The 27418-nt window shown below is 35.4% G+C and overlaps 4 protein-coding genes across 10 annotated transcripts in view; 1 reads left to right on the top strand and 3 right to left on the bottom strand.

Moving 5' to 3' along the window:
* Positions 1–574: 574 nt before the first annotated feature.
* LOC145938075 (uncharacterized) lies at positions 575–4186 on the bottom strand. Its single transcript, XM_083041439.1, is given in 4 exon segments — positions 575–3250; positions 3645–4061; positions 4063–4102; positions 4176–4186. Coding segments are annotated over 4 exon segments (3144 nt in total).
* A 2014-nt stretch (positions 4187–6200) lies between these two features.
* LOC145938435 (uncharacterized) lies at positions 6201–8824 on the bottom strand. Its single transcript, XM_083042076.1, has 3 exons — positions 7029–8824; positions 6389–6575; positions 6201–6317 (listed from the first exon to the last, which is right to left on the bottom strand). Exons 1-3 carry the CDS (start codon positions 7101–7103, stop codon positions 6235–6237), a joined length of 345 nt encoding a protein of 114 aa, XP_082898202.1. The 5' UTR covers positions 7104–8824; the 3' UTR covers positions 6201–6234.
* A 147-nt stretch (positions 8825–8971) lies between these two features.
* Positions 8972–14170, bottom strand: LOC145938434 (beta-hexosaminidase subunit beta). Its single transcript, XM_083042075.1, has 7 exons — positions 13879–14170; positions 13107–13332; positions 11815–11936; positions 10662–11034; positions 10111–10403; positions 9706–9968; positions 8972–9312 (listed from the first exon to the last, which is right to left on the bottom strand). The coding sequence occupies exons 1-7, from the start codon at positions 14056–14058 to the stop codon at positions 9135–9137; spliced, it is 1635 nt and encodes a 544-aa protein (XP_082898201.1). The 5' UTR covers positions 14059–14170; the 3' UTR covers positions 8972–9134.
* A 3924-nt stretch (positions 14171–18094) lies between these two features.
* Positions 18095–27418, top strand: part of Brp (ELKS/RAB6-interacting/CAST family member bruchpilot) — a 76050-nt gene continuing 66726 nt past the window's right edge. For 2 of the 7 annotated variants that reach the window (XM_083042070.1, XM_083042069.1), the window contains exon 1: positions 18115–21145. In XM_083042070.1, coding sequence (XP_082898196.1) covers positions 20351–21145 — 795 coding nt within the window. In that variant the 5' untranslated portion in view covers positions 18115–20350. Of the gene's footprint in view, positions 21146–27418 lie in introns of all 7 variants that reach the window. The other 5 variants (XM_083042071.1, XM_083042074.1, XM_083042066.1 and 2 more) reach the window with 5 other exon arrangements.

Here is a 27418-nt window from a genome sequence, read left to right as displayed (position 1 = left end):
ACAATACATCGAGAAATAGAATGTTTTTCAACGTATATAAAAATATATATAATATAAATAAAATCAGAAAATTAAATGGCAAAGTTACAAGGCACATTAATATAAAAAAACATGACATAACAAATAAATATAACATAAAAAGAGCTTATTACTTAATTCTGAATTTATCATATAATGAATTTGCTATATAATTTTATCATATAATGAATTTGCTATATTATTCGTATAAATAACTTTGTTTTAATTAAATAATTTAAATATAGAAAGAAAATATAGAGTTATATATATATACAAATATATAAATTAAAAAATCATATATTTTAACTCTCTTGCGTTAGAATGTGATGAATAATTTTGAACTTTTATTATTTATCGAATTCACTATTAGATGTAAAAGCGTAATAAAATATATATAAAATAATTATACAAAATAAGAAAAATTCTAAAAAATAATTTAAAAAATTTGCACATTCAACATTGTAAGGAGATGCAGAATTATCTTTCGTAATTCTAACGCACGTAGAGTTAAAAATTAAACTCCATTTCGGCAAGACGAGACTCGTTGCCGAGCAAATTAAAATATCCTCGGGGGTTGCAAGTGTCTGCTCGCGATTAATTTATCGGGCGAAATGGCGAGATTTTTGCGGGCACATTCGGGCTTCCTGGCGAGGAGGTACGTGATACCTCCGATGGTCCTTGTCTCGCGGATTTCCGGTTGGCCGTAAACGTTCGTTCCCTGCATCGCTTGCACAACCGCGTGTTTCGTCGTCCTTTGGGCGTTCGGTTTCTCACCGGTGTCACCGCCGGGGCGATCGATTCTCATCGCGCCCGGTGCATCCGGTCGTCGCATGCTCGCAACGTCGCCCTGGCCGCCATTGTGGCCGACCAAATTCTGACCGTTTAGATAGTATTGCTGCGTCTGGTAATAATGTTGAGGTGGAGCATTCGCGTATTGGAAGGTCATGATGTTCTCGTCGTGAAGTCCTTGTGCTACAGGTACATTCTGTCGATCGTAAGGAATCGATCTCGCGTCTTGCGGGGAAACTGCGTCTCTCGAATTCCATTGTTGTTGATCGCCGTTGATTGCTACCGCGCCGTTTTCCTTTTCGGCTTGCACGCTGTAAATTCTCGCGTTTTGTCTCTGTTGCGGATATTCCATCATCGCGGGCTCGTTTATTGTCTTAGGTCGCAGGATACACGGCATAGAATTATTAGGATTTCTTTTGTTCTCCAAACCGTTTGCCGAGATTTTTTTCTGAGACTGCGGGGACGTTTCTACACGTCGCGTTTGCATATCTGCCGGGATTTCGTTAGAATTTTGAACACCATTCAGTCTGACGGTGGATTTCTTCTTGATCATATTAGCTAGATATTCAAGGCCTTTTTTACTCGACGGATTCTTCAGTGTTTCCAGCACTTTCTGTATAGTGTCTGGATTCTGCAAGCCGTTATTGCACTTCTGAGGACGAATCACTTCTTTGTACATCCGCATTTTTAGCAAGCTAGAAGGTTCGCTGGATCTTTTATTCTGCTCGAAACGTGCAGAATTCATTGACATTATCTGATTGTCAATCGAATTCGATGAATTTGGATTATGTTCCTTGTGCCAAATTTTCTGTTGCTCAGAATGCAAATAATATGGATTATAACGAATGTTATATGGTATATATTTGTTAAAAGTCGGGTTTGCTTGATGATATGTATTATTTAACATATTTTGCTGATGACTATAAGGATTACAGGCTGTATAACCACACGAAATTTGATGATTATTTTTATATGGCCAGTTAATCATCTGTTGCTGCCATAATTGATGAGGATTATGAGGATTCATCTGAACGTACATCTGTTGAGGCATAATAGCCTGATCGCTTATTTCTTGCTTTTTCTGTTGACAATAATCTTGTTGTCGAGCAGATATTGTCTTATTAATTTCTTCCGGCAATTGATTATTCGTTAGATATTGTTTCTTCTGATTTCTCTGTTGTGCCTTTATTCTTTCAATCTCATTGTAGGATATTCGCGGCGGCGTAATATGCATCATCCATTCCGGTTTTTCTTCTTTCTCTATTCTTCTTTGCGTAAGTCGAATTTTTTTTATATCTGGAATATCTTCATGCTGTTGAAATTGCGTGAGATAAATCAGATACTTTTGTTGTTCATTCAGTAATGCTGCAAATTGACGGCGCATGACCTCTTCAGGTATACCTTGTTGCCTCATGGTGGAAACCAATAATTCCTGATCGCGTATCATGTCAGGTGTGAATTGCACCTTCTTTTTTCCATCATTTTGTTGATTGTAAGTTTCCGCGGCCGATTGCCGATTAATAGATTTATGATTCTGTGATGGATTAAATTGATCTTGGTTTCTAGAATCTTTCTGATTGAAATTAGTATTTTGATGATAATATTGCCATTGTTGCGGAAATTGTTGATGCAGGTGTTGCTGATTTGTCGTTTGTATCCATCGATCATTTTGCGGCCATGCCGGTTGAAAATTGACAGGATATCGAAGATTCTGGTTATGGATAGGCAAATTATGTTGTAGCAATCTCATTTGACTCACTGTCTTGTCTTGCGGTGAAGTCATTCCATGTCCAGAAACTTGCGTAGCAGATAATTGTTGATTGTAATGACCATGAAATGTTTCTGAATTATTATGTAGATGTTGTTGCTGATCGAATATTGGTGGTTGCATTTGATTGAGCGCTTGCGGCAATATTTGATGGTACGCGTTGTGCTGCATTTGTTCATTGATCTGTTGAGGATTTTGCTGAAATGTATTATGCAACTGATTGTGAGCATGATAGACATTTTGACAGTTATTGGCACATCGATCACTTAGCCGCGCATTTGCGTCCTGTACGATCGCTGTTTGCTTCGGTTGTATGAAAATTTGTTTATGATTAATCGCGTTTCGGCCGCTGATCGGTTGCCTTTCGTATCCATTAACAAGAGCGGAAGATTCATTGCGATTTTGATCGATAATCGCACGCGAATTGCTCGAAGATTGTTGCGCTTGCGACATTGCAACTTGCGTCGGAGTTTGAATGATTATCGGCTGATTAATCATCGCAGACGGGTTTTGCGATCGATCAGAGACGACTGTTCCGTGGAACATGTTTGATGCGAAAGGATGTTTTTCGGGAGATGCAATGGGTTGAATGAGCAAGTTTTCAGAGTGTGGATTCGTTTGACAAATCTGCTGAGGGTTAACTATAACCTGTTGCTGGTCCGGGTCGGATGTATTCTGCAATTAAAATGACGTAAATTGTATTAATAAAAGAATTAATTGCTTTATCTTTCTGCATTAGAAGAATCATATTTAACAATAATCGAATGCAGTTTTTGTATCGTATTTTATATGTATATGTATGTATATAGACTATATAAACACATATATGTGTGTTAAGATATATGTTAAGATATATATTTAAATATCTATTATATGTATTTAACATATGTGTAAATATCTTTTACATTCTTTTTGATATATTATTAATTAATTTGAAATATTTATATTTTTTTCATGTTTTACTAAATTAAATCATAATTTTAATAATAATAAATTTAAATAACAATTAATTCAAAATGTTGTATAAATTAATTTAAAATCAAGAAAAAAGCAATTTTTTAAAATTTACTTTTAATTGTTGATGTGACGATAATTTAGCAGATAACTCATCGCCTTGACCATTATTACTTCTGCTGGAAGAGCTCGCGAAGTAGGTTTCCCGAGGGTCTTGTACGATGAAAGCATTGTTTGGCTCAGGAGAGAACATTGGCTGATTGTCTAATTTCTTGATCTTTTCGGCAGGAAAACTTTTGAGTCGTGGCGAGGAAGTGAAATGTGCTTTTTTCGATCTGTCTCGAGAATTGAATCTGGTTTTTGGTTGCATTTCATCCGGCATTTTTTTTCGATTGTTTTCTGACTTCAGCAAATTATTTAACGAATGCGATTTGTCCAAGTTCTGTATAGACAGCGATTTTGTAGATTGCGAATGTTCCTGATGGCTCGTATTAGTAGCTCGCAAATTTGCCACACTCGGATGTGCAGACGATTGTGTCTTTGTACTCAGAATCCTTCTCGACAGAGACTTTCCTGAAGAAGAATTTACTGAATAAAAATATTTTAAATTTATTAATTTAACATACATTCTTCGAAGCATTCTTACCTCTTTTTCATTATCATTAATTTTGCTTAAATGCTAAATTTAGGTAACGCGATACTTATTATCAAAAAGTCATCGTTTTGATGAGGGAAATTCTTAAATCGGATTTTGCGTTACCGCCGAAAGGAAATCGCGAGTTTTGACGTGTTAAAAGAGGGACAAGTGCGTGACTAGTTACCATGGATACATATTTGTTGTATGTATATTATAGCATATATTATATATACATATATGTATATAATATATACAAATGTATATATATAGTATACATAAATTATATACAGTGTATGTATAGTATATGTATTATAAAATTATAAAATTATAAATTAATTCCTTAGAAATATATATTACCAAGAACGATTTTGTTTTAATTAAAATAAAGATATTAGTATATGCAAAATTTATCTTTTTTATATTTAATTTTATTTGTAAAATTAATACAATAAAACAGCTGACTAACAGATATAATTGTCGAAAAAGATTAAAAGACAGAAAATATTTATTTTATATATATTTAGGGTTTATTTATATTTAACTAGAACAACACAAGCCATACCTTACTCTTGATTAATATGTTTTGACAAATTAGATGATAATTGTCAAAAATATTATAACATATTATTTAAAACATATTATTATTTTAATTTTTATAACATATTATTTTAAAAATTAATTAGCAAATTAACGCTTTAATCAGCTGATTTCTGTCAAAAAATATTAATAAAGGGAAAATTTGCTAATTAAATTTTAAAATAATAATGTCATAAAAATTAAAATAATAATATTTTATTTTATTTTATTTGTTACAGGTAGCATTGCTGATAAGCTGCGCGCGAGTTTGACTACGAGATTCTTCAGTGTCGAACGGATGTTGATTCGTGCGATGTTAGTTTTCGCGATTATCGTTTTTTCTCATTGCGCAATGTACGCGAAATACACGTGCGATTTACGCGTCGCGTCGGGAGTGCCGTGTAAAGTGTCGGGCGATCGTAATTATTCGTGTTTTCGCGAGTTTCGCGAGTGCTACCATGGACCAAGAGAGGAGGAGGAGGCCCGGGGAGGCATCGGGCGACAGCGGGGCAACTGTGAGGTATGCAAAATACCTAATTTTTTCTAAACTGCATTGAGATATTTAACCGTTTCAAAACTTTCAAAATTTTCAAAACCCTATACAGACACACATACACCCCCTCCCCATACACACATGTATATACATAATTTGAATATTTTGTTTTCAGATCAATGTGTGTGCTGTGTACAACTCTGCTATTGCACGTATCGGTGAGTGAGAAATTTTTTATTTCAATCAAGTTGAAAGTATTATAACATCCCTTTCTATAAAAAGACATGTTAATTATATATTAACCTTTTTAATTTATAAAACATATTGTAAAACAATATGTGTGTACATGCATAAAGTATAATATTTTATAATACATCAGAAAAATATGAGAATACAATTAGTTGAAATAATCAGAAATTATAGAACAGAATAACATAAAATTTGTTGCCTTGAATAATATTATGAATCTTTTATCAAGAATTCAGTTAAGGTAAAATTATGTTTCTTCTGATTTTATTATATATTGAGATTACACATGTAGATTAATCTTATTTATTATCATAAATATTACTTTTATCTTCTTTGATAAAACTCTTGAAAATAGTTGATAATATCTTTCTCATCGAGGGAAAGTAGATAGATATTGTCTATTTTATTATCTCAATTTATGGCCAATTCCATTATCAGAAAGAATACGAATAATCGACTTCACTAATTTATTCACATTTTTTACATTTCTTGCAAATAAAAGAAGATTTATATTATAAATTTTTTCACAAATAATATGCATTAATTGCATGAAAATAGATAAGAGAAATAAGTTGAAATAATTACAAAAATTATTTAAATATCTGTTTAGAAATTTTTAAGAAATATTTTTTACAAAATCTTAACAATACTTACTTTAATAAGTATATCATGACAATACTATATAATTTTAATTCGAACACCTGAAGCGTGTTGTTTAACAAGCTCGTATTTTTTGCTGTTTACATAAACTCATGACGCAACTTCGTTGCATGCAGTTGCATAATTATCAGTCACTTGCCAATTAGAACACTTTCTAACGGGGGGACAAGGTGCTGCGAAACGAGAAACTCACATTAATCTTAACAACAAATTTTCCTAAAGAGAAATATGATAATAAACTTACAACAAAGTATCCTGCCAGATAAGGGGCGCATGACTGTCGGCTTTGAGTAAGGTGGTATGCAGGGGATGCAATCCGTCTTGCAAACGTAAAAGCAAGATGGCGAAGGGGGTGGTGAGGGCGGCAAATATGTCACTTCCATTTTTGGTGGATAGGATATGGGGCAGGTTGGACAGGGTGGCAGATAAATCTTTCACAAAATTCTTTCTTAGTTATCTTTTACTTCAAGAAAGTAATTATATTAGCCGAAAATAATCGCGTACATCTCAATCTCAAATAAATAATTTTAAAAATTTGCATGTGTCTCATATACATATGTATTTTATATATGAGATAAAATATTATCTGTGTCTGTGTTTTATATCTCAATGTATACGAGATAACAACAAATATTTACTCGAAATGAAAAACAATAGAAAAATTGTTTTAAATTTTAAAGCAATGCTATGAGATATTTTGATATCGTGATATCTGTTGCAAAATAAATTTTATCTTATCACAAGTACACAATTTAATACAATATAAACATGTCTATTATAAACATGTTGATAAATTTTTCGCGTTACCACAGTACAGCATTTCTGCTTAGAAAAAAAATTGTAAAAAAAACAGGAATTTGTATTATTTCGCATAACAAACATACCACCGCTTTAGTGGGTTTTGGTGTAGACTGAAGCCGACGAGCTATCCTACATTGGACACGCGGCATGTGAGGCATGCAGGGATAGCTTACAGGTGGAGTACAACAAATTACAGGGCATGGGATTGAACATGCCGGTAAACAGCAAGGTGGAGAAAGATTCGAATTATCACAATTTCTGGAATTTAATATGTGCACGTTATCGCATATTATTGAATAATCCAAGATAATTATTACAACTAATAAACAACGTAAACATTATTTGATTAACATTGCGCATATATTTTTAAGTATATTTTATATTTATTCAATTTAAACAAAAATCGGTTAAAATATGTGTATAAAATTCTTCTTAAGGAATTTTTCACATTAATAAATAATTTTTAAAGTTTATTCGTTTCCGTCTTTCGCAGTCTAAAAAAATAAATTACATAAAATGATTACAAATAAAGTTATTTACGAAATTTAATACTTTAATAATGAATGGTAAAAAAATATTTGTATAAATGTTTGAAATCGCGTTGACGCAGTATCTTTTTGATTCAATCATATTAGAATGATAATTTTTTAAATTAAATTTACCTCGACATGATGCACTAAAAGTGTATTCTGGAGTAGTTGATATAATGTATTTGTTCAAAATTCCGAAAAGTGATAAAGTTAATGACAGCTAATTTTCTTATGCATCGAGAGACAATCACACTTATCGTCGTAAAAATTATTTAGAATTACTTAAAATTTTGTCAGTTGTTTGCCCAGAGACTCTTTGAAATTTTTAAAGTCAATTTCTCATGATTATGAACTGGCTAAAGATTATTTAACGGTAACCTTGGTGACGTAAAACGATAGATCGATTTTCGCGGAATGAATCACATTCGGTGATTCCCGTTTCTTTCTCATTTCAAAGTATACAAGGCGTGGCGAACATGATGAATTGCTATTTTCTGTAGTATTTTCTTAGATGTAAGTATTAAGTAGTATTATTTATCACAGATAAAGATACAAGAGACCTTGGACTAGTGTCTACATACGCTGTTCGAATATTCATGAGAATTCGTAAAAATTATAAGCATTTATGATCTCGGCGCGAATAAATTACAAGATTTTATAATTTATATCAGCATAAATAGAAATTTAATTATATATTAAAAAATATATTTAATATTTAAAATTGATAAATGGATTCTTTCTTAAGAGAAAATTAATTCAAAATTCGTGAGAAAATATTGTAATTAAAATTAATGTGGAAGATAACTGACAATGTTAAGTAACAGATACGTCAAATATAGACAGACTCCCTCTAATCAGTTAATTTCCATAATTTGTATACGCGTTATGTTAATTTGCCCACCGTGAGTAAAAATGTTAGCTGCATTCGGATTTGATTACTTGATAAACAACATTTGCATACTATTGATAAAAAGTATTGAGTCTAAATGGACTTTAACCACCAGCGGAAATCAATTTCGTCACAACTGTTGGACTTTAGACAAAAGGATTTCTTTTGTAGGAAATGCAACTGCCACCGCATGTCCACATTCGACAATGCCCTCGATACACATTCAGCTGATATACATTCCAGTAATGGTTCGCGAGCTCAACTAAAAGGCTTGTAACAAAAGCAGTGCCGTATCTTTGTCGCAATATCTGCATTCAACAATAGATAGTGATTTTGACATTCCTATGCTAGAATAATAAATAAATGTAATATAAGCAATAACTAACGCAGATATTTCGAAATTTACACCGAGAATCAAATAATCAAAGTAAATTTTATTTAATATTTAAAAATATGCAAAGTAACAAAATTATGTTTTAAAATTTCAGTGCTTATTTACTTATATTAGCATTTTTCTTAATTATTATTATTAATACATATACATTTATGATTGTCACTGCTAAATTCGTGTAATTATACGTGATGTAAGAAAAAGTACAAACTCACATACATATTACTCAACCTATATTTATTATGAAATATATGTCTTTATATGTAATACCGGTGAATGAGTGAACGCAGAATGACGGTTCGTATATCTCGCTATGCGAGAACAATATATAATAATACATGATTTAAACGGGATTAGCATTAGACTGATAGGGAACTGACTATGTCACACAGAATCCTGGTCCATTCGGCGGCTGGGCAGGAATACCGCGTCTATTCATACGACAGGCGTGCTCTTCTAAACGTTTAGCAGCAACGCTGTTTTCTTGCTTGTTAAAACTCCACAAACGTTCGGCTGCCGCGCTCGCACGTGGCCAGATCCTCGAGTGCACGTTATTTCTAAAAATAAACAGCAATTAGACGAAAAAGTTCGACGTATGCGACGACATTCACTCTCGACTTAGAGCTAAAATAAACAACTGTCTGTACTATTTTATTGTTTACATACGCATTGTTGTAAATTATTAGGAAATCATTTTCACATAAAAAGTGACAATATAGAGAATTATTTGCGGCAAATTTATCATAAAATTCTATTTTAATTCTTAACAGTTTATATTTTTATTCTCGTCAATTTAATTCTTGTCAGTTTAACTGAAAATCTTGACTTTAATCACGTGTTACAGTTGAAAGTAAAAATTTCCGTTATTATCGTCTAATTAATTATCTATTTATAAGACCTAGACTTTTTCATACAAGCGCCGTTAAAAAAAAGAGAGTTGATACACTCACTTGTCGACAAACTCTGCCCACATGCAGGTTTCGCCGCCGAGCATTAGATGAGTGGCATTGGCCGCATTGGCGAAGTCGAAGGGATTGCAATTGTAATATTTCTCCCAATCACCGCCGCTGCTGAGATGGTCCAGATACCAGCAAGACGATAGCAAGACCGGATGTCCTGCCATCGTCGCTCTCTCGAGTTCCTTTTGCCAACTCGGTAGTTTCCAAATATGCACTACGGTAGTTGTGGGTAGGACGACGCCATTATCGAAAACCTATAAGTCGTACAATTTGCACATATAATAAAACAACTTAAAAATTACATTGTTATTACATAACAATTATATGATACAAGAATTGTGTCAACTATTAGTTTAAAAAAGAACGTAAGAAAGATTGCAAAAAAAGCACACTTACTTCTTGCCATACGATAGTGTTGGCGTCTAGAGTCTTACTGATGGCAAGTATGTTGGCTATGTATTGGTTTTCGAGCAGCTCGTATCTCTTAGACATATTGTGCCGCTTCATGTACTCGCCAATTTCCGGATTGCTGCCCCAGCAATCGAAGGGTACTTCGTCGCCACCCAGGTGGAGATATTGATCCGGGAACACTTGCACGATCTCGGAGAACAAATTTCGTATAAAGTTGTACAGCGCCGGATGAGTCGGGTTCATCGGACCTAATTTATCGTTTGCCTTCCCTGAAGAATCTGATGGATATAAAAATAGAGATTAATTGATATGATTTTTCGAAGATGATATTAATAAATTTTATATCTGAGTCTTCAATCTATCTCATTCAACGAATTCAATTTGATAAATAAAATAACATTTAGAGCAGATTACAAAGTGGAAAATGTACAATATATATATACATCTTTAAAACTATCATTTATCTGTTAACATTTAGACTTTTATAAGAATATCACAATTGATTAGCACAAATTATGTTGCTTTGTTTGGTTTACCGTAACACACGGTTAGTAATTCCGGATAGGCCAGACCCCACGATCTAGTGTGTCCAGGTGTATCGAACTCGGGCATCACTCGAATCCCCCGTAATCTCGCGTAATCGACGACCTTCTGCACGTCGTTAGGCGTATAGATCATCGAGTGATGGTAAGCGCCTTTAGCGGACAGATCGGGATACCTGGTGCTTTGATATGGGAAACTATTATCGTCGACGATATGCCAATGAAGAACGTTCAGCTTGTTGTACGACATAGCGTCCAGTGTTAGCAGGATGTCAGACAGGGGTAGATAATGGCGAGAAGTATCCAGTAAGAGACCGCGGTGCGGCAGTTTCGGTCTATCCACGATGCTCTGGCATTTTACTTTCAACTGTGACACACGTTTAAATTCACGACTTTTATTTATATCGGTTCAATCGTGTGAACGATAATTATAATATCTGTGCAAAAAGGAAAAAGAAAGAAAGAAAATTATTATAAAAAAACTTATAAGCGCTGCATCTTGAAAATTATTTTTCTTTTAACAAATAAATAATTTACAAGAATATGTATATTTAAATAAAATTTAAAATATTTTACAGTATTTTATATTTTGCATTTTACGCATAAGAAAGATAAATATTTAAATATAATATAAATATAATATAAATATTTATAATATAAATATAATATAAATATTTATAATATATATATTTATAATATTTATAATATATATATTATATAACAGGGTGTTAAAAAAGTGGCGGATACGCTGTATAGGGGTGAATTCCTGAGGTTATTTGGAGACGATTTTTCCTCAGTGAAAATGTCGTGGCACCAATAATTTTCGAGTTATAAGTAATTGAAAATAAAGGGCTTTTCGTAAACTAAGTATTGTGGAATTAAAATATTAACAAAACTACATTCTTCAATTAATTTCAAGTCGACTTTAATTTAATAGAATTTTAATTTAAGGCTTAGTTACCAAGATATATGATGGCAAAAATTGGGAGCTTGCAAAAAATGATGACTTCTCTCGACATTTTCGTTGAGGAAAAATCGTCTCCAAATAACATCAGGAATTCACCCCTATACAGCGTATCCGCCACTTTTTTAACACCCGATATATATTTATAAATATTATAATTAAATATAATATAAATATATTTACGCTCGGGCCGTCGCCGGACGGTGCCAATATCTGCGAGAAGGTCTCGAGACCTCGAAGGATTCCCCAGACGGCTTCGGCCCGGAGAACGGCGACCGATGATGTTTCATTTATCTCGAGTTTATCTGTGAAAAACGTGTTAAACCGTATGAAGAAAAAATGGATAAAATCATAGAATTCTCGTTCATTAATCACCAGTCGTGACTTTATGCCATTTAGTTCTACGCGATAAGAAACTAGGAAGTGGTTTAATGTTGTCTTATTGTCCGTCCTCGTCTCAATTATTTTGCTGATTGCACTATTATTGCACAATTCGCTGGAAATTCTTACACGTGTTCGGTACGCGCACGTTCCCGTCACATGAAATCTTGATTTAATGATCTATGTAAATTAAATGTCATTATCTCTACAATTAGTTTCGAAAACCTCAGATTTAACCGTAGCAAAAGAAATAAATTCAGAAAATTACTAATTTTATTATTATTCATTAATATAGTTACAATTTTTTTTTTTTAATTCTTGTAATTCTTTAAAATGCAAAAAAATTAATTAAAAATTCTAAAATATATAAAATAAATAATAATTAAGCGATTATAGTCAATTAGAATTATAGTTAATTAAAAAAGATAAATATATTATAATTTTTCTATCTTTGTTAGACAATGGACGGAGTTTGTATTCAACAAGTTTTTACCGTTTACTCGTTACTATTCATTGTTTATTTGTCAGTCAACGTACCGTTTAATACATATACAGATTTTCAGGAACCGTCGAATCAATGTTAAACCGGTTTAACATCATGTTGATAAGAGGAGACATTATTAAAAGCAGGAAAAATTTAATTTGCGCACACGCAAGCCCGTTATCGACGTAAGTCGACGAATGTTAGGTCGGAGCTACGAGTGAGCTGCTCACTGGCATCATTCAATTAATTTGTTGGTGCACTATTACTTTGTAATGCACGCTGCACATGCAAAGCGAGCAACTTCACTGGTCGCTACACACGGAACATTCATTCGAATCGTGAATTAATATATAGTAGTACAAAAGATGCAGATTTTCTCTATTTATTCAAAAATTGAGTAATCAATTTTATCTGTTTCTGAAATGCACATAAATTACTAAACAATTTTTGTAATTTAGCGAATATAATTATTTATCAAATTAACAAAATTAAAAGATGATGTTTAATCATATGTATAGCAAATATAATTATTTATCAAATTAACAAAATTAAAAGATGATGATTAATCATATGTATTAAATAGTATAATTTTATATAATTACCGACTTACAAGATTCATTCATATACAAGTGCGGCCAATGATCGCCATTCTGTTCGCAAGGTTGCAAAAGGCGGATGCTTAGGGCCTCAAGAGTGCCTTTAAAATGGGGATCATCCCGAACGGATGTTCTTGGCTGCCCTTCCGTGACTAACCTCGCTATCCTTGCTTCCGTCAAAATGATTCTCATGTACCGTTCTATCGCCTCGCTTATTATATCGCATGTCTCGCCATTTACCTTTGAATAATAATGTTATTTAAAACAGAGATAAAGTCAGAATAACTTATCTAAAATTTTTAAAAGTATAAAAAATAATTTTAAAAAACTTTAAAGAAAATAATATTTTAATTTACATTACTTAGAAATATACAATATGATAATAATACTCAATAAAGAAGATATACGATATTGAAAAAATAAAATAAACAGAGGAGAGAGATAAATCATAGAAACCAAAACATATATTACTATGAAACCTATCGTTACAAATAGATCATTATTTCTTTAAATTTTTTAGCTTTTAGCGATCCAACAAAATAACAGTTTTATTAAAATGATTACGCTTCGTGAATATATGCAAGTGTCTTTATTACGTTATTTTATTATCACAAAAATACGATAAACCGAAAATAACAAAATCATGTATAACAAGATATTGCATATTCTTCTAATTCTTTATTTCACGATAGACATAGAAAAATCTGAATTGATTATATGAGTTTATTCTCCGCATTTTTTTTGATGAGAGATAAAGTGTATTAAAAAGAAAAAAATAAGACTCACTCGGATATCGAAGTTGGACGGTCGCAATAGATAAAAGTCTTCTTTCACCACACGCGAATTTGGCAATGGCCAGACTTCGCCCTTTGTGGCTTCAAACCATGGACCCGCGTCCGCGTGCCATAAGCAGGTCACCCAGGGCGCGGCGATCACCAGGTTCAGAATGATCGCGCGGTTCCACATGTTTAGCTCGCGTCGGGGAAAGCAATTTAGATACACGATCGAGGAACGATGCGTCGCCACCGAGTGGTCATCGTCTACTGACGATCGCAGGATGCCGCAGAACCGTATGCACTACGTATGTATGATAGTGGTAACGACCTTAGCCTGTGCCACTTAAGTTTTATCACCCCGAGAGAGCTTCACGGTCAAGTGGGAATAACCAGTCCTCGTGTAATCGGTACAGTCTCCGTTTATCCTTAAATCTTTGCTTGCACATTTTCAAAAAGTCTTGTCGTATTGTGACATATAGATGTTTGTGTGCCAATTAATCTTGATGATCTTATAATTTCTTAACTTTTGAGGAACTGACGAAGAAACTAAAATATTCTCAAATTCTTTTATATATTTTTATTTTGCAGTGCTTTTGATATTCGTATTGTTAATCTATAATTATGTTATGCCTCATCAGTTAGATAAAAGTAGACTCAATTTATTTATGTTATTAGTATTTTTTCATCATTTTTGAATTATTAATAGATAAATAGATGATATATGTATTTTTCTATTAATAAGAGGTTAAAATTAATTTTATAAAATAGCATAACAAAAAACTGTCAAATGAGGATTAATCCTGGAGTTATATGTTTTTATTTACGAGATTTATTGTCATACATACACACGCACATACATTAAATCTATTTCTTTTTACGCCAAATTAAAGTTACACAGGATTTAAAAAAATATTATTAAATATGTTAAAGAGTAATTTTTTATCAATATTTTTTTAAATTTTTTAAGAAGACAATAGCACGATCAGATATTATATATAATTGAATGTTAACAAAAACACTCTGAAATCATTGCGACATACGATATTAATTACTTAAAGCTTAATCTTTAAAAATCTTTAATCTTAAATTCTATTTGTTCAATCTTTTATCACATTTATTATTATTTAGATATAATATCAATTAATTATTTTTAAATGTACATGTGTTGACAAGGTGTTTTATAATATTTTTATCAATAATGATAAAAAGCATATTTTTTAAATTAATTTATTTTATAAAAAATATAACAAACATACAATATATGTAATGAACCATTTGTCAGCTATCATATCTTTAAATGTTTACATGTGATAAAATTTGTTTTGCCTGTTAAACGTTTTATTCGTAAAAATATTTGATTGTGCATCGATCATATATTATTTACAAATGATATTGTATATCTTGTGGACAAGAAGATCGTTTTATCACAACTGTTACTATCGAAAGATTTAACAGAAAGCTACAAACAGTCGAGTCCAAAGGTCAATAATCTCTCGATTGCTTCGGCGTCGACGAATTATTATTATTATGGCACAGCGATCGATTATTCGATAATATTCATGATAATTGTACTGATTTTTATAATTTTTCCATTTAACCCTATCGAACAGATAAAATTATCTGAAGTTGTTTCAAACTTTTCAATATACTTTCGAACGAGCGTTACACAAAAATATTTGATTGATCGTCCCTCACGTAATCCTCTGTACTTAAAAAATGTGGAACAATTCGATGAGTTAGTCACTATTAAATCCGATAATAAAAGTAAAATAAGAGTAATACAAAATATAACAAAAAATTTTAATTAATCCTTAGCTTTATATTTATTCAATGCATATACTTTATCAATCGGATCGATTGATTTTCTTCATTGAAGTGCAATGAAAATGGAAGACTCCATAGGCAAATGATTATAATGACATACAATCACGAAAGCATTTCGAATCACATTCAAGGAATCACATTCAAGGCAAAACGCGCACAATATGAAACTCCATTTATTAAATACTCGAAGATGTATAGAACACTTTGATATGGCAATTATAATGTCACGTTATTAACATCATGAACTTTGATTATACATATTTGCTGTTTATCTGATTTTTCCCAAATAAATCCATTTACAAGTTTAATCTTTAAATTCAACAACTTGTTTCAGAATTTTACTGATTCTGCTTTTAAAGCAAAGGTGCAAACAAAACGAAAAAATAAAATAATATAAAAATTAAATATATTTTAAGAACATATACAATTATATTAATGATGCATTTATATTGATGAATTAGAAAATTACTATAAGAAAATAGATAAACTTTATAAATTTATATATTTTATTAAATTTTTTTAAATCTCTTTCTCTTTCTGTCTTTAAATTTATAAAGAAAATTTATATTTATATTTTTATAAGTTCTATATCTTTCTTAATGTTACATATTTTAAAATAAATCGTAAAATTTATTTGCTAAGTTTATATATGCAATTAGCACAAGATAAAAGATTATAAATTTTAACAGCACGATACATGCTAATCAGAAACAAATGTTAATTTATCGCGCTATGTATTGTAAATTTTTTTCCAAATAGAGTAACGACTCGCGTCATAGTTCTACGCTCGATACTACTTTTATTACGTCAGAGAGATCGCCTTAATTTAATTCTGTGATGGTACGCTACTGCTCGGTGAATCGTAGCTTCATTGATTGCGACTCTCGTACGCCGGGTCGACGGTTGTTAGGGGGTGAAGGGGGAAGAAAATCCAAATAGAACGTGTGCATTCAGGGTTGGAGCAAGGGGTTAAAGCGCCATAGGGAGGCTCAGGTAATGGGGTGCTTCGGTAATTTTTTCTACGTAAAATCATTTCCATTAGAAACTATTGTTAGTAATAAGCAATAACACAAGTCTGACTAAAATTACTTTAATAGATGTTCGTAAACTTCCATTAATTTCCTGGAACATGTCTGAAAAACATTTCTTGAATATTAAATTAAAAATTTTATAAAATATTATAGTGGTAACAATAATAACGTAGCAACATTAAAGAGAAATTCAACTAAGTATATTAAAAACCATGTTCTGAATGTATCTGTAACGTATATATACATATATAAAGTATGTGTATATGTAAAAAATGTATATATCTAAAGACAAACTTCGATTATACTTACAATTAAGTCTTCTATTTTGCTTAAAGTTAAAAATAATAATCTTTAAAAAAATAAAATCTAAGACGTAGCATTTTATTGATAATTGATCATTTTTGCATAATTTGTCGTAAAAGAAACAGCATATTTTCTATAAAAATTAATAATAATTTAAGAAGTAGTTTTTATTTTCATATCTTTTGCAATCTATATATTTTTAAAAAAAGATTTTTATGTATGCAAAGGAAATATTGATTGTACGATAAAATAATATTTAATCATTAATGCCAACCCACTGTTTTAAAAACTATTATATATTAAAAAATAAATAACTAATTGTATTGTTTAAAATAATTCATGCAAACACATATGTATTATACGGTAAATGTCAAATTCACTTAGATATTTTATGGATCTATGCATTGTTAATGTTGTATTTTAATTATTGATCTTTTAATTATTGAAAAAGATTTGTTATTAATTTATCTTACATCTTCAAATGCTAATATTTTTATTTAACTTATTAATTTCATCAACTTATATTATTTAACGCTGACGATCGAAAATTATTAAAATTCGGAAATTTCTTTACAAAGTTTACCCCAGTGGCATCGTGTAGTTGCATGGTACCCTGCATTCTCGACCACACACAGATCCGCGCGTGCATCTGCGCACTGGAAAACCACCCCGAAGGTGGGGTGGCCACCATAGAGATCGTCGCGCCACCAGGCAGGGTAGTCGGGGATGATCAACGGGATGAGGGGTACAATTGGAGAAGGGAGAGGGAAATTTTATAAAAAAAATTGAACGGGTGATACGCCTCGGCGTGGTAGCTGTCGCGATGACGTCGCTGACGTTGATCAGTGGCGCTGCCAACGCTTTTACCTTGGTCCCCTAATGTGTATGTGTGTGTGTGGATAATATATAATATAATATACACACATATACATATATATATGTATATCTAGTACGATGAGATAATGACGTAGAGCGTATTCGCGGGGTAAGAACGTGACTTGTGGTGACGTTTCTACGAAGATGGCGCCAATGTTAGCGAAGCCGGCAGTCATGCTGGTGGTGGTGGTAGTGGTGGCGGTGGTTGGTGATGGTGGTGGTAGCTAAAGGGTGGCCTTTCTCGTACAATCGCCGGCTGGTATTAGAGTACTCTTTCAGTGCGCGCGTATCCGTCGCGCGCCGTGCCGAAACTCCTCCTCGTCTCTTCCGCGACTTTCGATGGTGGCCGGTGACACACACACACAAACGCGTCGCCGGGGGTGTAATCGTGGGTTCGCGCAATCGCGAGCGTATACGTGTGTGTATCCGTGTGGGGTGGCTGGCCCGTGTTCGACTGCGCGAACCATAGAGAGAGAGTGAGAGGGGAGAAGACAGAGAGGGTGGGTAAGCGCGAGGGTGGCGAACGCCGGTGGCGGTAACGACGACGGTGTCGGTGGCGGCGTCAGTGCACGGAAGTGGCTGTGCTCCGGTAGTGGACGGTGGATAGTGTAGTGCGGTTGGTCGGTTGGATCGGTTGGTCGGTCGGTCGGTGGGTCGGTGGGTCGGTCGCGGGGGTTGATTTGCCGTTCGTCTCGCGTCGCCGTCGCGTCTCACTGGGAATCGAGCAGAGACACATCGGGCATCGTCCACGAGGCGCGAGTGGCGAGACGACGACGACGGAACCGGAAAAAGGAGTGAAAGAGCGAGGTAGAGAGAGGGAAAGAGAGAGGAAGAAAGAAGCGAGAGAATGAAATCGATAAGAAGGGACCTTAGGCGCTGGTTTCACAAAACGGGAACGCCGGTGCGCGACGTATAAAGAGAGAAAGAGAGAGGACAGAGGGTGATATATATCTTCTCCTGTAAGAGTGTGAGTGTACGGTGTACGCCAACGACAAACGCACGCGACGTACGGAAACGACATCGCGCGTGCAGTACGCACGCAGGCGCGGAAGCTCGTACACGAGGGTGGAACGAGACCCGCGAGAAAGGGAACGTAATCGGCTCGGTTCGTCGACTTGGCTCGCTCGCGAAAGGGCGGTTCTTGGATTCGGAGCGCCGTGACCGGAGGCCGAGGGAGAGAGCGAGAGAGACCGGAAGAGGGAACGAGAGAGGGTACGCGAGAGAGGATTTATTCGTTCGTTCGTTTGCATCGCGTGAGAAAAACAGGAAGACGGAGGAAGAGGGAGTCGACTGCCTCTCTTTCTCTCTCTCTCCCCCTCGATCTCTATTCGCTCTCGCTCGATGGGCTACGCCACCGAAAGAAGGTCAAAGATCGATCCTCGGACCGACGAGGGTCGTGACCTCGCCGTATGCCGCCGCCGAGTACGAAGTGACCCACGCGCGTAGTAGTACTATCCGCTAGTAGTAGTACGCCGGCTCGAAACGCGGAAGTTGTACTCGGCGACGAGAGGAGGCGAGGAAGAGGTGGTGGTGGTGGTGGCTGTGGTGTGGGTGAAGAGAAGATCGATCGGGCGGAGGATCATCGTCGCGACGCGAAGATGAGGTCCATCGACCGGCAAAGAAGAGACCGAATTGACGGTTTTCGTTGACATCGACGATATTATTCGCGATACTCGACGAGGAAGAGAAAAAAAGAACTGTCTCGTGACGTGGACGAGGACCGAGGGACCGATCCATCCATCACGTCCATCTCGTCAATGCTCGTCGTTCGCGAACGCACCATCGTATGTAGAATAGAAACATCCTCGCGCGTCATCCCTGGACACACCATCGTCGTGTCCACGTCTTGGCGTCGAAGATCCCGAAGACGTCGAAAGACCGGAAGCACATCGTCGACGTCGTCATCGGCCATAACCGGATGCTGCAGCACGAAGTTGGAAACGAAGCGAAGATCGAGTCGCTCGAAAGGAGGCGAACGTCGAAATTGGAACCGCACGCCTCCATCCTCCGATTATTACCCTAACTGAATCCTCGGATAGACGGACGGACGTCCCGCTGAAACGGGAAAACGCTCGTTGACTGGATCACCCATTGCGGGCTGATATGAGCGTGAAAACGCACGAGGGAGACAAGGGGAACGGCCGCGAGGCGTGACGAAACGAGTATGAGATATTAGAGGTCCAAGTAATCGGATTCTCTCGAGGGAACTGAGTACTGCCGAGAAGGAGAGAGAAAAGACACGGAAGGTGTATATTATTTAATCGCACAAAGCGATCGCGAAAAACGGGAGGAAACGATCGAGCAGAAGGGAGAACGAAAGAGAGGAAGAAGTAAGCGTACTTGGACGAGACCCTATAACGAGACGACACTGACTCGGGACGATCTTACGGTGACAAGAACGAGGAAGAGAAGGAGGACGGGGTACGGGTTCGCGCGGTACGGGTTCCTATGATGTCAAGAGACCCATACTCGAGCAGTGGCGTGGTAGGACCCGGTGGTGGCACACGCTCGCCACGCAGCGGTCGTCGTGTGGGCGAACTGCCGACCGTCGACCGTAGCCCGTCTCGAAGTTATGCGAGCGGTCGCGGCAGTCCATTGGGGGGACGCAAGCAACGGGGCACACGAAGTGGTAACAACTCGCCTGAGCACCTCGGCTTCGGAAGCTACCATCACCATCAGCTGGGCAGCCCATACTACTCCCGCGACGAGGACCTCGGCAGTCCCGTGATGCTCGAGGAGAGGGGCAGGAGTATGTCGACCGGGGGCGGTGGGGGCGGACATCACCGATCCAGAAGCGCCTCGAGACCCGCCATGTCCAGCTCGGCGGGCATGGTAGCGCGATACACCAGCCTCGACCGTGCCTCCGCCGGCGTACTCGATCATGATCGCGAATTCGTGCCGATACGCGAACCGAGTCGCGAACGTAGTCGCGATCGCGGCCTCTACCTCGAGGATGAGCTCTACGGCTCCAGGTCGGCCCGCCAGAGCCCGAATCCGCACATGCTGCGCGACGGCGGCGGATACATCGGCGAGCTTCAACATCAGAACAACGATCTGCAACGCGAGCTTGGCAACCTGAAGAAGGAACTCGAGCTGACGAACCAGAAGCTCGGCAGCTCGATGCACAGCATCAAGACGTTTTGGAGCCCGGAATTGAAGAAGGAACGAGCGCTGCGCAAAGAGGAGAGCACCAAGTACAGCCTCATTAATGAACAACTCAAGATGCTCAACTCGGAGAATCAGGTCAGTCGGAGAAAGAAACTCTGCTAACTCTAATCTGTGAATCGGTCGATCCTCGCGAGTGCGTGTCTACCTACCCCTATCCCTGTCTCTCTCTCTTTCTCTCTCTCTCTCTCTCTCTCTGTGTGCGTATATCGTAGAATTCGATTATCGGATTCCGTTGGTCTCGCACGGATACGAGCGACATATATTAGCCCTCGAAGAGCCCTTGCGGTTGAAACGTCGCGAAGTGTCCATCTCGGAAAACCGCGGTAATGCGCGGAACGTCGTCCTGACCGAGATCGTCGCGGCTGTCACGTCACGCGTGTCCTTGCGCCGAGGCCACCCTCTCAGAATCAGGTCGCGGGATGCGACCCACTGTGCTCTACGTTAATCCCTTTTGTAACCGCGAGGTTGCATACTTTAACTCGTTTATTTGACCTAATTATCTTCAACCAGTGTGTAGCTAAAAAGAAAGCGCACGTAACGAGGCGTAATGAAACCAGAAAATGGGTTAACCCCTTTAGGGAGAAATCGTTATCCTCCAGAAATTGTGTTGCGCATTTCACGTAGCTTAATCAGGCGGTATATATTTGCGGAAAAGATTACGTATAAAATATGCGACGAATTTTCACAAAAGAGTGATAGATTATTATTTGCCCTTCCCCTCTCGAAATTATTGAATCATATGACATCTTTTTCAAAACAGGACTTAGTTGGAGAAACTAAAAAAAGAAATTACATATATAAAAAGATATATTCGTACAACGTCAGTCGCGCGGAAGTGAATTAAATCTTCTTTTTGAGAAAGGAGAAACCCTTTGATGTGAAAAAGTACGATATTTTTACGAAAGCGTTGAATTTTCTCCGCAGAAATATGTGTTTTACAGTCATTTTACAAACAGAATACAGTATCTTCCTCTTTTCTTTGCGGAGAATTTTAATCTTAAAAATTGAGACACACACAGTCATGTTCTTTCACATTTTCATGACGTCACTAAGAATTCGCGATATTAAGGTGATTAAAATTTTCTCAGTGTATTACGGAATTAAAACAACGGCGGTTTATTCTGAGGTAATGCACTGTTGCAGAGTCTTATTATTGATTGGCTAAAAATGCAACACGAAGGGGGAGCCACCTTTATACCGATTTCGCCAGAGTAGCATAATAATCACCAGCGAGACCATCGAAGCTTTTGCAGTAATTAAACCATTACGGTGATGCGCGCATTTACTAAATTCCGTATCAATTAATGTTGCGATAGTGCAGGAGTATTGAGCGAATGTTGAATTAATCATTTATAATCGACACTGCAACAAGTTTCACACACACATACACATTCTCACGTCACAATTTGTTTTCGTATCCATCCATTTGAGATACATTGATTTACAAATGAATTATTTGATACATTGACTAATTAACAAAATTAAGATTTTGCAAGCTCCGCCAAGCTTCATAGCTGATAGTATAATAATGAAATTTATGACAATAATTATAATGCACTGATTTAAGTTTTTCTAATATTTTTATGCAATTCTTAAAAATAAATATTATTCAAAAATAAAAATTTATAAACGAAAAAATTTTATATCAAATGTAATTTTTGTGACGTGACTAAAATCTAAGTGAACCACGTTTTAAAATTAATGTCTGTCAACAATACATGTATATAATAATAGCTCTCTTCATACAAAAAAAAGTACGTAAAAACATATAATTCATAATAGGTAATATACTTGTAAACAGTAAAAAAATTTGTATAAAATTCATAAATTCCTTATTATCAAGACAAATTAACATGTATATCAACTTTTGATTCAATTATTTCGTCTTTTTCACAGACGTAACACATTCGATATTTCTCGAAATTTTATAAGACAGTTTTGATAAAAATTACGTCAACGTAAGAATGATGCGTCGCGGACTGCAGTCGCAAAGAAAATGATGCATCTCTTTCTTTTCCCCTCACTTGACATCCTTTTTTTCGACAAGATCAATGAAATTCATATTCGAAGTTTACGCGCTGTTTCATCACATATGTGCGTGCACATTTTCATCAAGTATTTCGTGTACATGATGGCGTCGAATGAGTCATTGCCCTCGCGAATGAAAGAATCTCACAGAGTTAGATTTCTCTGGCCGGTTGCCCACGGTTCATGCCACTACCTCCGTTTACCCCCTGTGTCGAAGTAAATGCGCGCGCAGTTAGGCATCTCTCTTGTGACGTATGCATTCGGATGCTTACCGGATTTACATCAATCCATTGTTCCCGACCCGCCTCGTACGAAATTCGCAATCACGAGCGAGTCAGGAATGTTGTAAATTACACTAACAACGTTTTACACGGTCCACATTGCTTGCGCCAATCAATAATAATCGGAGCTCTTCTCTTGCTAAGGAAACACTGATTTAAACTAAATACTTATTATGACAAAATATATATAAAAAATTAATGATCTTTCTACTATTGTTACGAGGACGATGAAAAATAATTAAACAAGAAAAAATAATTATAACACTAAATTATAAAAAAGATATGTAAATATAATTTAAAAATTAATGTTTATGTGAAACATCTATTTCTTGTTCGAATACATTATCCATAATTTTTGCATATAACCAGAGTGCCCACGTTTATCCTATTTTGAATTTAAACTCTCGCGCAATTAAAAGTGCTTTTAAATGCGAAATTTCGTAGAATATTCCCGGTGATATCCATATTAATAATTTTATATGACGGCATTTGACTCTTTGCCAGGGAATATTATTAAAGCTTTATTTTAATTTTTGCTTTGCAAACATTAACAACATTAATCGTGTAAAAGTTTACTTCCTTCGAATATTCTTTTTGAATCTCTCCGACCTGTCATCGCGAAGAACTCTACGAGAAATCGCGTGTAATTTGCCGGAAAAGTCGACGGAATCTGCTGAGCAAGCTAATATCGCTTTGTCGCGTCGTGAGAAGAAGAAAAGTAACGCGAACGGGAAAGAAACGTCGAAAGAAATAATCTTCATTCGTTTCTCTGTCGTGCTGAGTGAGTGGAAGCCTTCGATCGATCCGCACAGCCTCCGGCGGCGGATCTTCCTGCGCCCTTCCTCTTCCTTCCATTAACATCAGGAATCTGAGAACGGAACGCGCAAAAAATGCATTAAACTCTCTCGACGATGAGGGTGGAAAGAACGCGCGAAATTAGTTCTCTCATCTCAAGGTAGCGAGGTAGGATCGAAATTAACGCGCAATGTGCATGCCTTGCAAGAAATATCGTTTGACGTTTATCAATTTTATGACACTTTGGATACTACTGCTTTTCGATTAATATCTTGCAACAACGCGAAAATTACGTTCTATCGAGAATTGCTGCAATAGCAACATGTATAGCATCGATGAACCAAACTTTATACGTATATAAATTAAACATGTTGAAAATATTGACAGTATCTAATAAGTTTTCGATAATTGGGCGTCACGATAAAATTGATTCAATATTTGAAGCACCGATTAATCATCGTGATAAATATTTTTTATATGCAAATTTGTAAATATTATGAAGAAATAACAATCAATATATTTTATAAATTTTGTACATAAATAATATTGAAACCATTTTATTTGACATGTGCAAAATATTATTTTCTAATAATATCTACAATTTTATAAAACAATTTTAATATTGTTAATTTATACTATGATATTAATAACTATTCAAAAAAATTGTCAATGCATTTATTTAGCGCCACAATCACGAATTTTGTCAAAATTCAGAATGTTACATACGAGTTTAATACTTATTCGTCTCTCTAGATTCTAGTAGATCATACGATCTTGTTATAATCCTCATGAAATTATCTAACTGCAGAAATGCCGTCTAAATTAATGCGAGACCACATTTGACTCTTGCAAAATTTATTCATCTTGTGTCATGAAATGGAGACCAAATTGTATTGCTATTAAATGAAAATGAGATCCTATCTCGTTTGCAGGCTAAACCTATAATCTAATTACTTTCTTTTAAGCTTTGATCTTTTGATAAACTCTTAATGAATTATAAGTATATCTTTGATCATCTCAATAGAGATTTTTTTCTTTACAATATTACATATCATTCTATCTCTTCCTTTATTTCTCTTTCTATTTTAATTTTTTACAATATTATATTAACGTATGTACTTGCGAATTAAAAATTTCTCTTTTCTTATTCAATAATTTGCTTAAATAACGATATTTTAGATTTTATTTTGGATTGAATTTTACCTTCAATATATAACTTCATAAATTTTTTATTTTTAATATATTTTTATTCTTATTACAGAAATAATACAAGCTTAAACATTACATCTGACTGAATAATATAAATAATAAATTAAATTATTATCTAATCATCATCATTTTATTACGAGATAAATAAATAAACAAAAAATCTAGAATTTATTTACAAATAACTCTGTATTTATCTCATTGAAATGAAAGTGATAAAAAGGTAAATTTGAATGGACCAGATGAATAGCTAATAATGAGCGAGAGCTGTATCTGTTATCTTATGTCATTTCTTTGAATGTGGATCGATCTTATACTGTATGTGTATAGCCGACGTAGTCTCGGGATGTGAATCTGTTCGTGTCTAAGTGCCGACAATACCGTCCCTCATCTCATGAATGTTCACACGCCACTGTAATTCATTTGGAGTTGCAGCTGCCATCCAGGGTCGCGTCTACATAAAGACGGCCGACTTAGAGAAGCACGCTATTGTCTTGTCACCGAAAGAAAAATGCAGCATAATGCAGCACTTGTACTTGGTATTTTTAATTATTGTTCATCCTGTTCTTTCTTCATAATAGTGTAGCACAATGTAGGAAGCAACAAAGATTTATTTAATATAAGCTCATTGAATATTCAAATGTTACATTGAAAGAAAAATCGAAGGTAAAATAGGTTGATTTGTTAATGAATATTTCATGTAATTGCTTTTAACTTTTAAAAGGAAGAAGTTTTTCCGGCACATACTAATTGATAAAACATTATTCGTGATAGGTAGTTGTAATAAATTGATTGTTTTCTTCAATTGAAGGCTATCGCCATTAATTTGGGAGAATGCAGAATCTCACGTGTTGCATATCTCTTCCAGACGGCAAAATAAAATTCGTTTTGCTTAATTGCTACCGGGCCACCCAGTGACCTTTTCTATTTTCGTATCCGTTGGATCTTGTCGAATTCCATCTCTTCTCTCACATCTGCTCGTTCACAACCGGGTCAGGATTTTCGTCGTCTGGTTACTGAATCCGCTCCCTTTTCTCCTTTCCGGTATTCCCTCTCCTCTCTCTTCGTTTCTTTACCGTCTACCGGCGTCACATTGCAAGGGATGAGAGCGATGTATGCATTAAGGGAATTATTCTCTCTTTTGAAGTTTATCCGAGGAAAAAAGTCTCTATAAGCTTTCGTTGACTTCCGTACTTTGGATTATCAATGTGAAAGTTTAATAGCGATATCTGACATTTGTTTCATTATTCTTCCTTTTATCCGTTAATGTTAACTTACATATATATGTCCGTATTTACACCCGTCGTACCTATTGATCGGGTCGCTGTTTATTCTAGGCGCCGATGAATGATTAATAAATGTCGGAATGTCGAAGGACGCGACGATCAACGGCGGGAAACATCCTTGAGACGTTGGAAACGTTTCCTCGCGGCAAGGGCGAATCACGCGGACTTGGTCGCTGTAAACTCGGAACAATGCGGTCGCGCCATACTTATGCTACATGACATAGGGTCTCGTTAATCCGCCTTCGGTATATTTAGGCCGATCGATATATACGGATATACTGTATTTTCTCTCCTTCTCTCTACACGACAACAATTTGCATCATGTGTGAGAATGTGATCAATGAGAAAATCAGTTTACTATCAATTGATAATGGCTAAAATAATAGGATGACTAAATCTGAGCCTATTATTTTGGATCATCAAGAGAAAGTGTACAAAAATTAAATATACAATATATAATAACATAATAATAACATATAATAACATATATAACATAATAACATAATAATATTATATATAATTTATATAATACATTCAATGAGACGAGATATACACATCGTGACACAGGATGCGTGACGATCATAGCAGAGAAATTTAATTTATTATTTCTAAGTCATTTAATTACAGTATGTCCTACCTTTTATTTCGATTCGTAGAACACATTGGCACAGTTTGGCTGAGAGAGATCTCTGTTATTCAACATTTACATCTATGTAACACTTGAACTATATTAATCCTTAACATAACTATGG

This window comes from Prenolepis imparis, unplaced genomic scaffold (genome assembly GCF_030444845.1).
Source record: "Prenolepis imparis isolate NDT839.2.m4 unplaced genomic scaffold, iyPreImpa1.0 SCAF_7, whole genome shotgun sequence".
Lineage (NCBI taxonomy): Eukaryota > Metazoa > Arthropoda > Insecta > Hymenoptera > Formicidae > Prenolepis > Prenolepis imparis.
The sequence above is the reverse complement of the archived record's forward strand: the minus strand, read 5'-3'. Positions and strand labels throughout refer to the sequence as shown.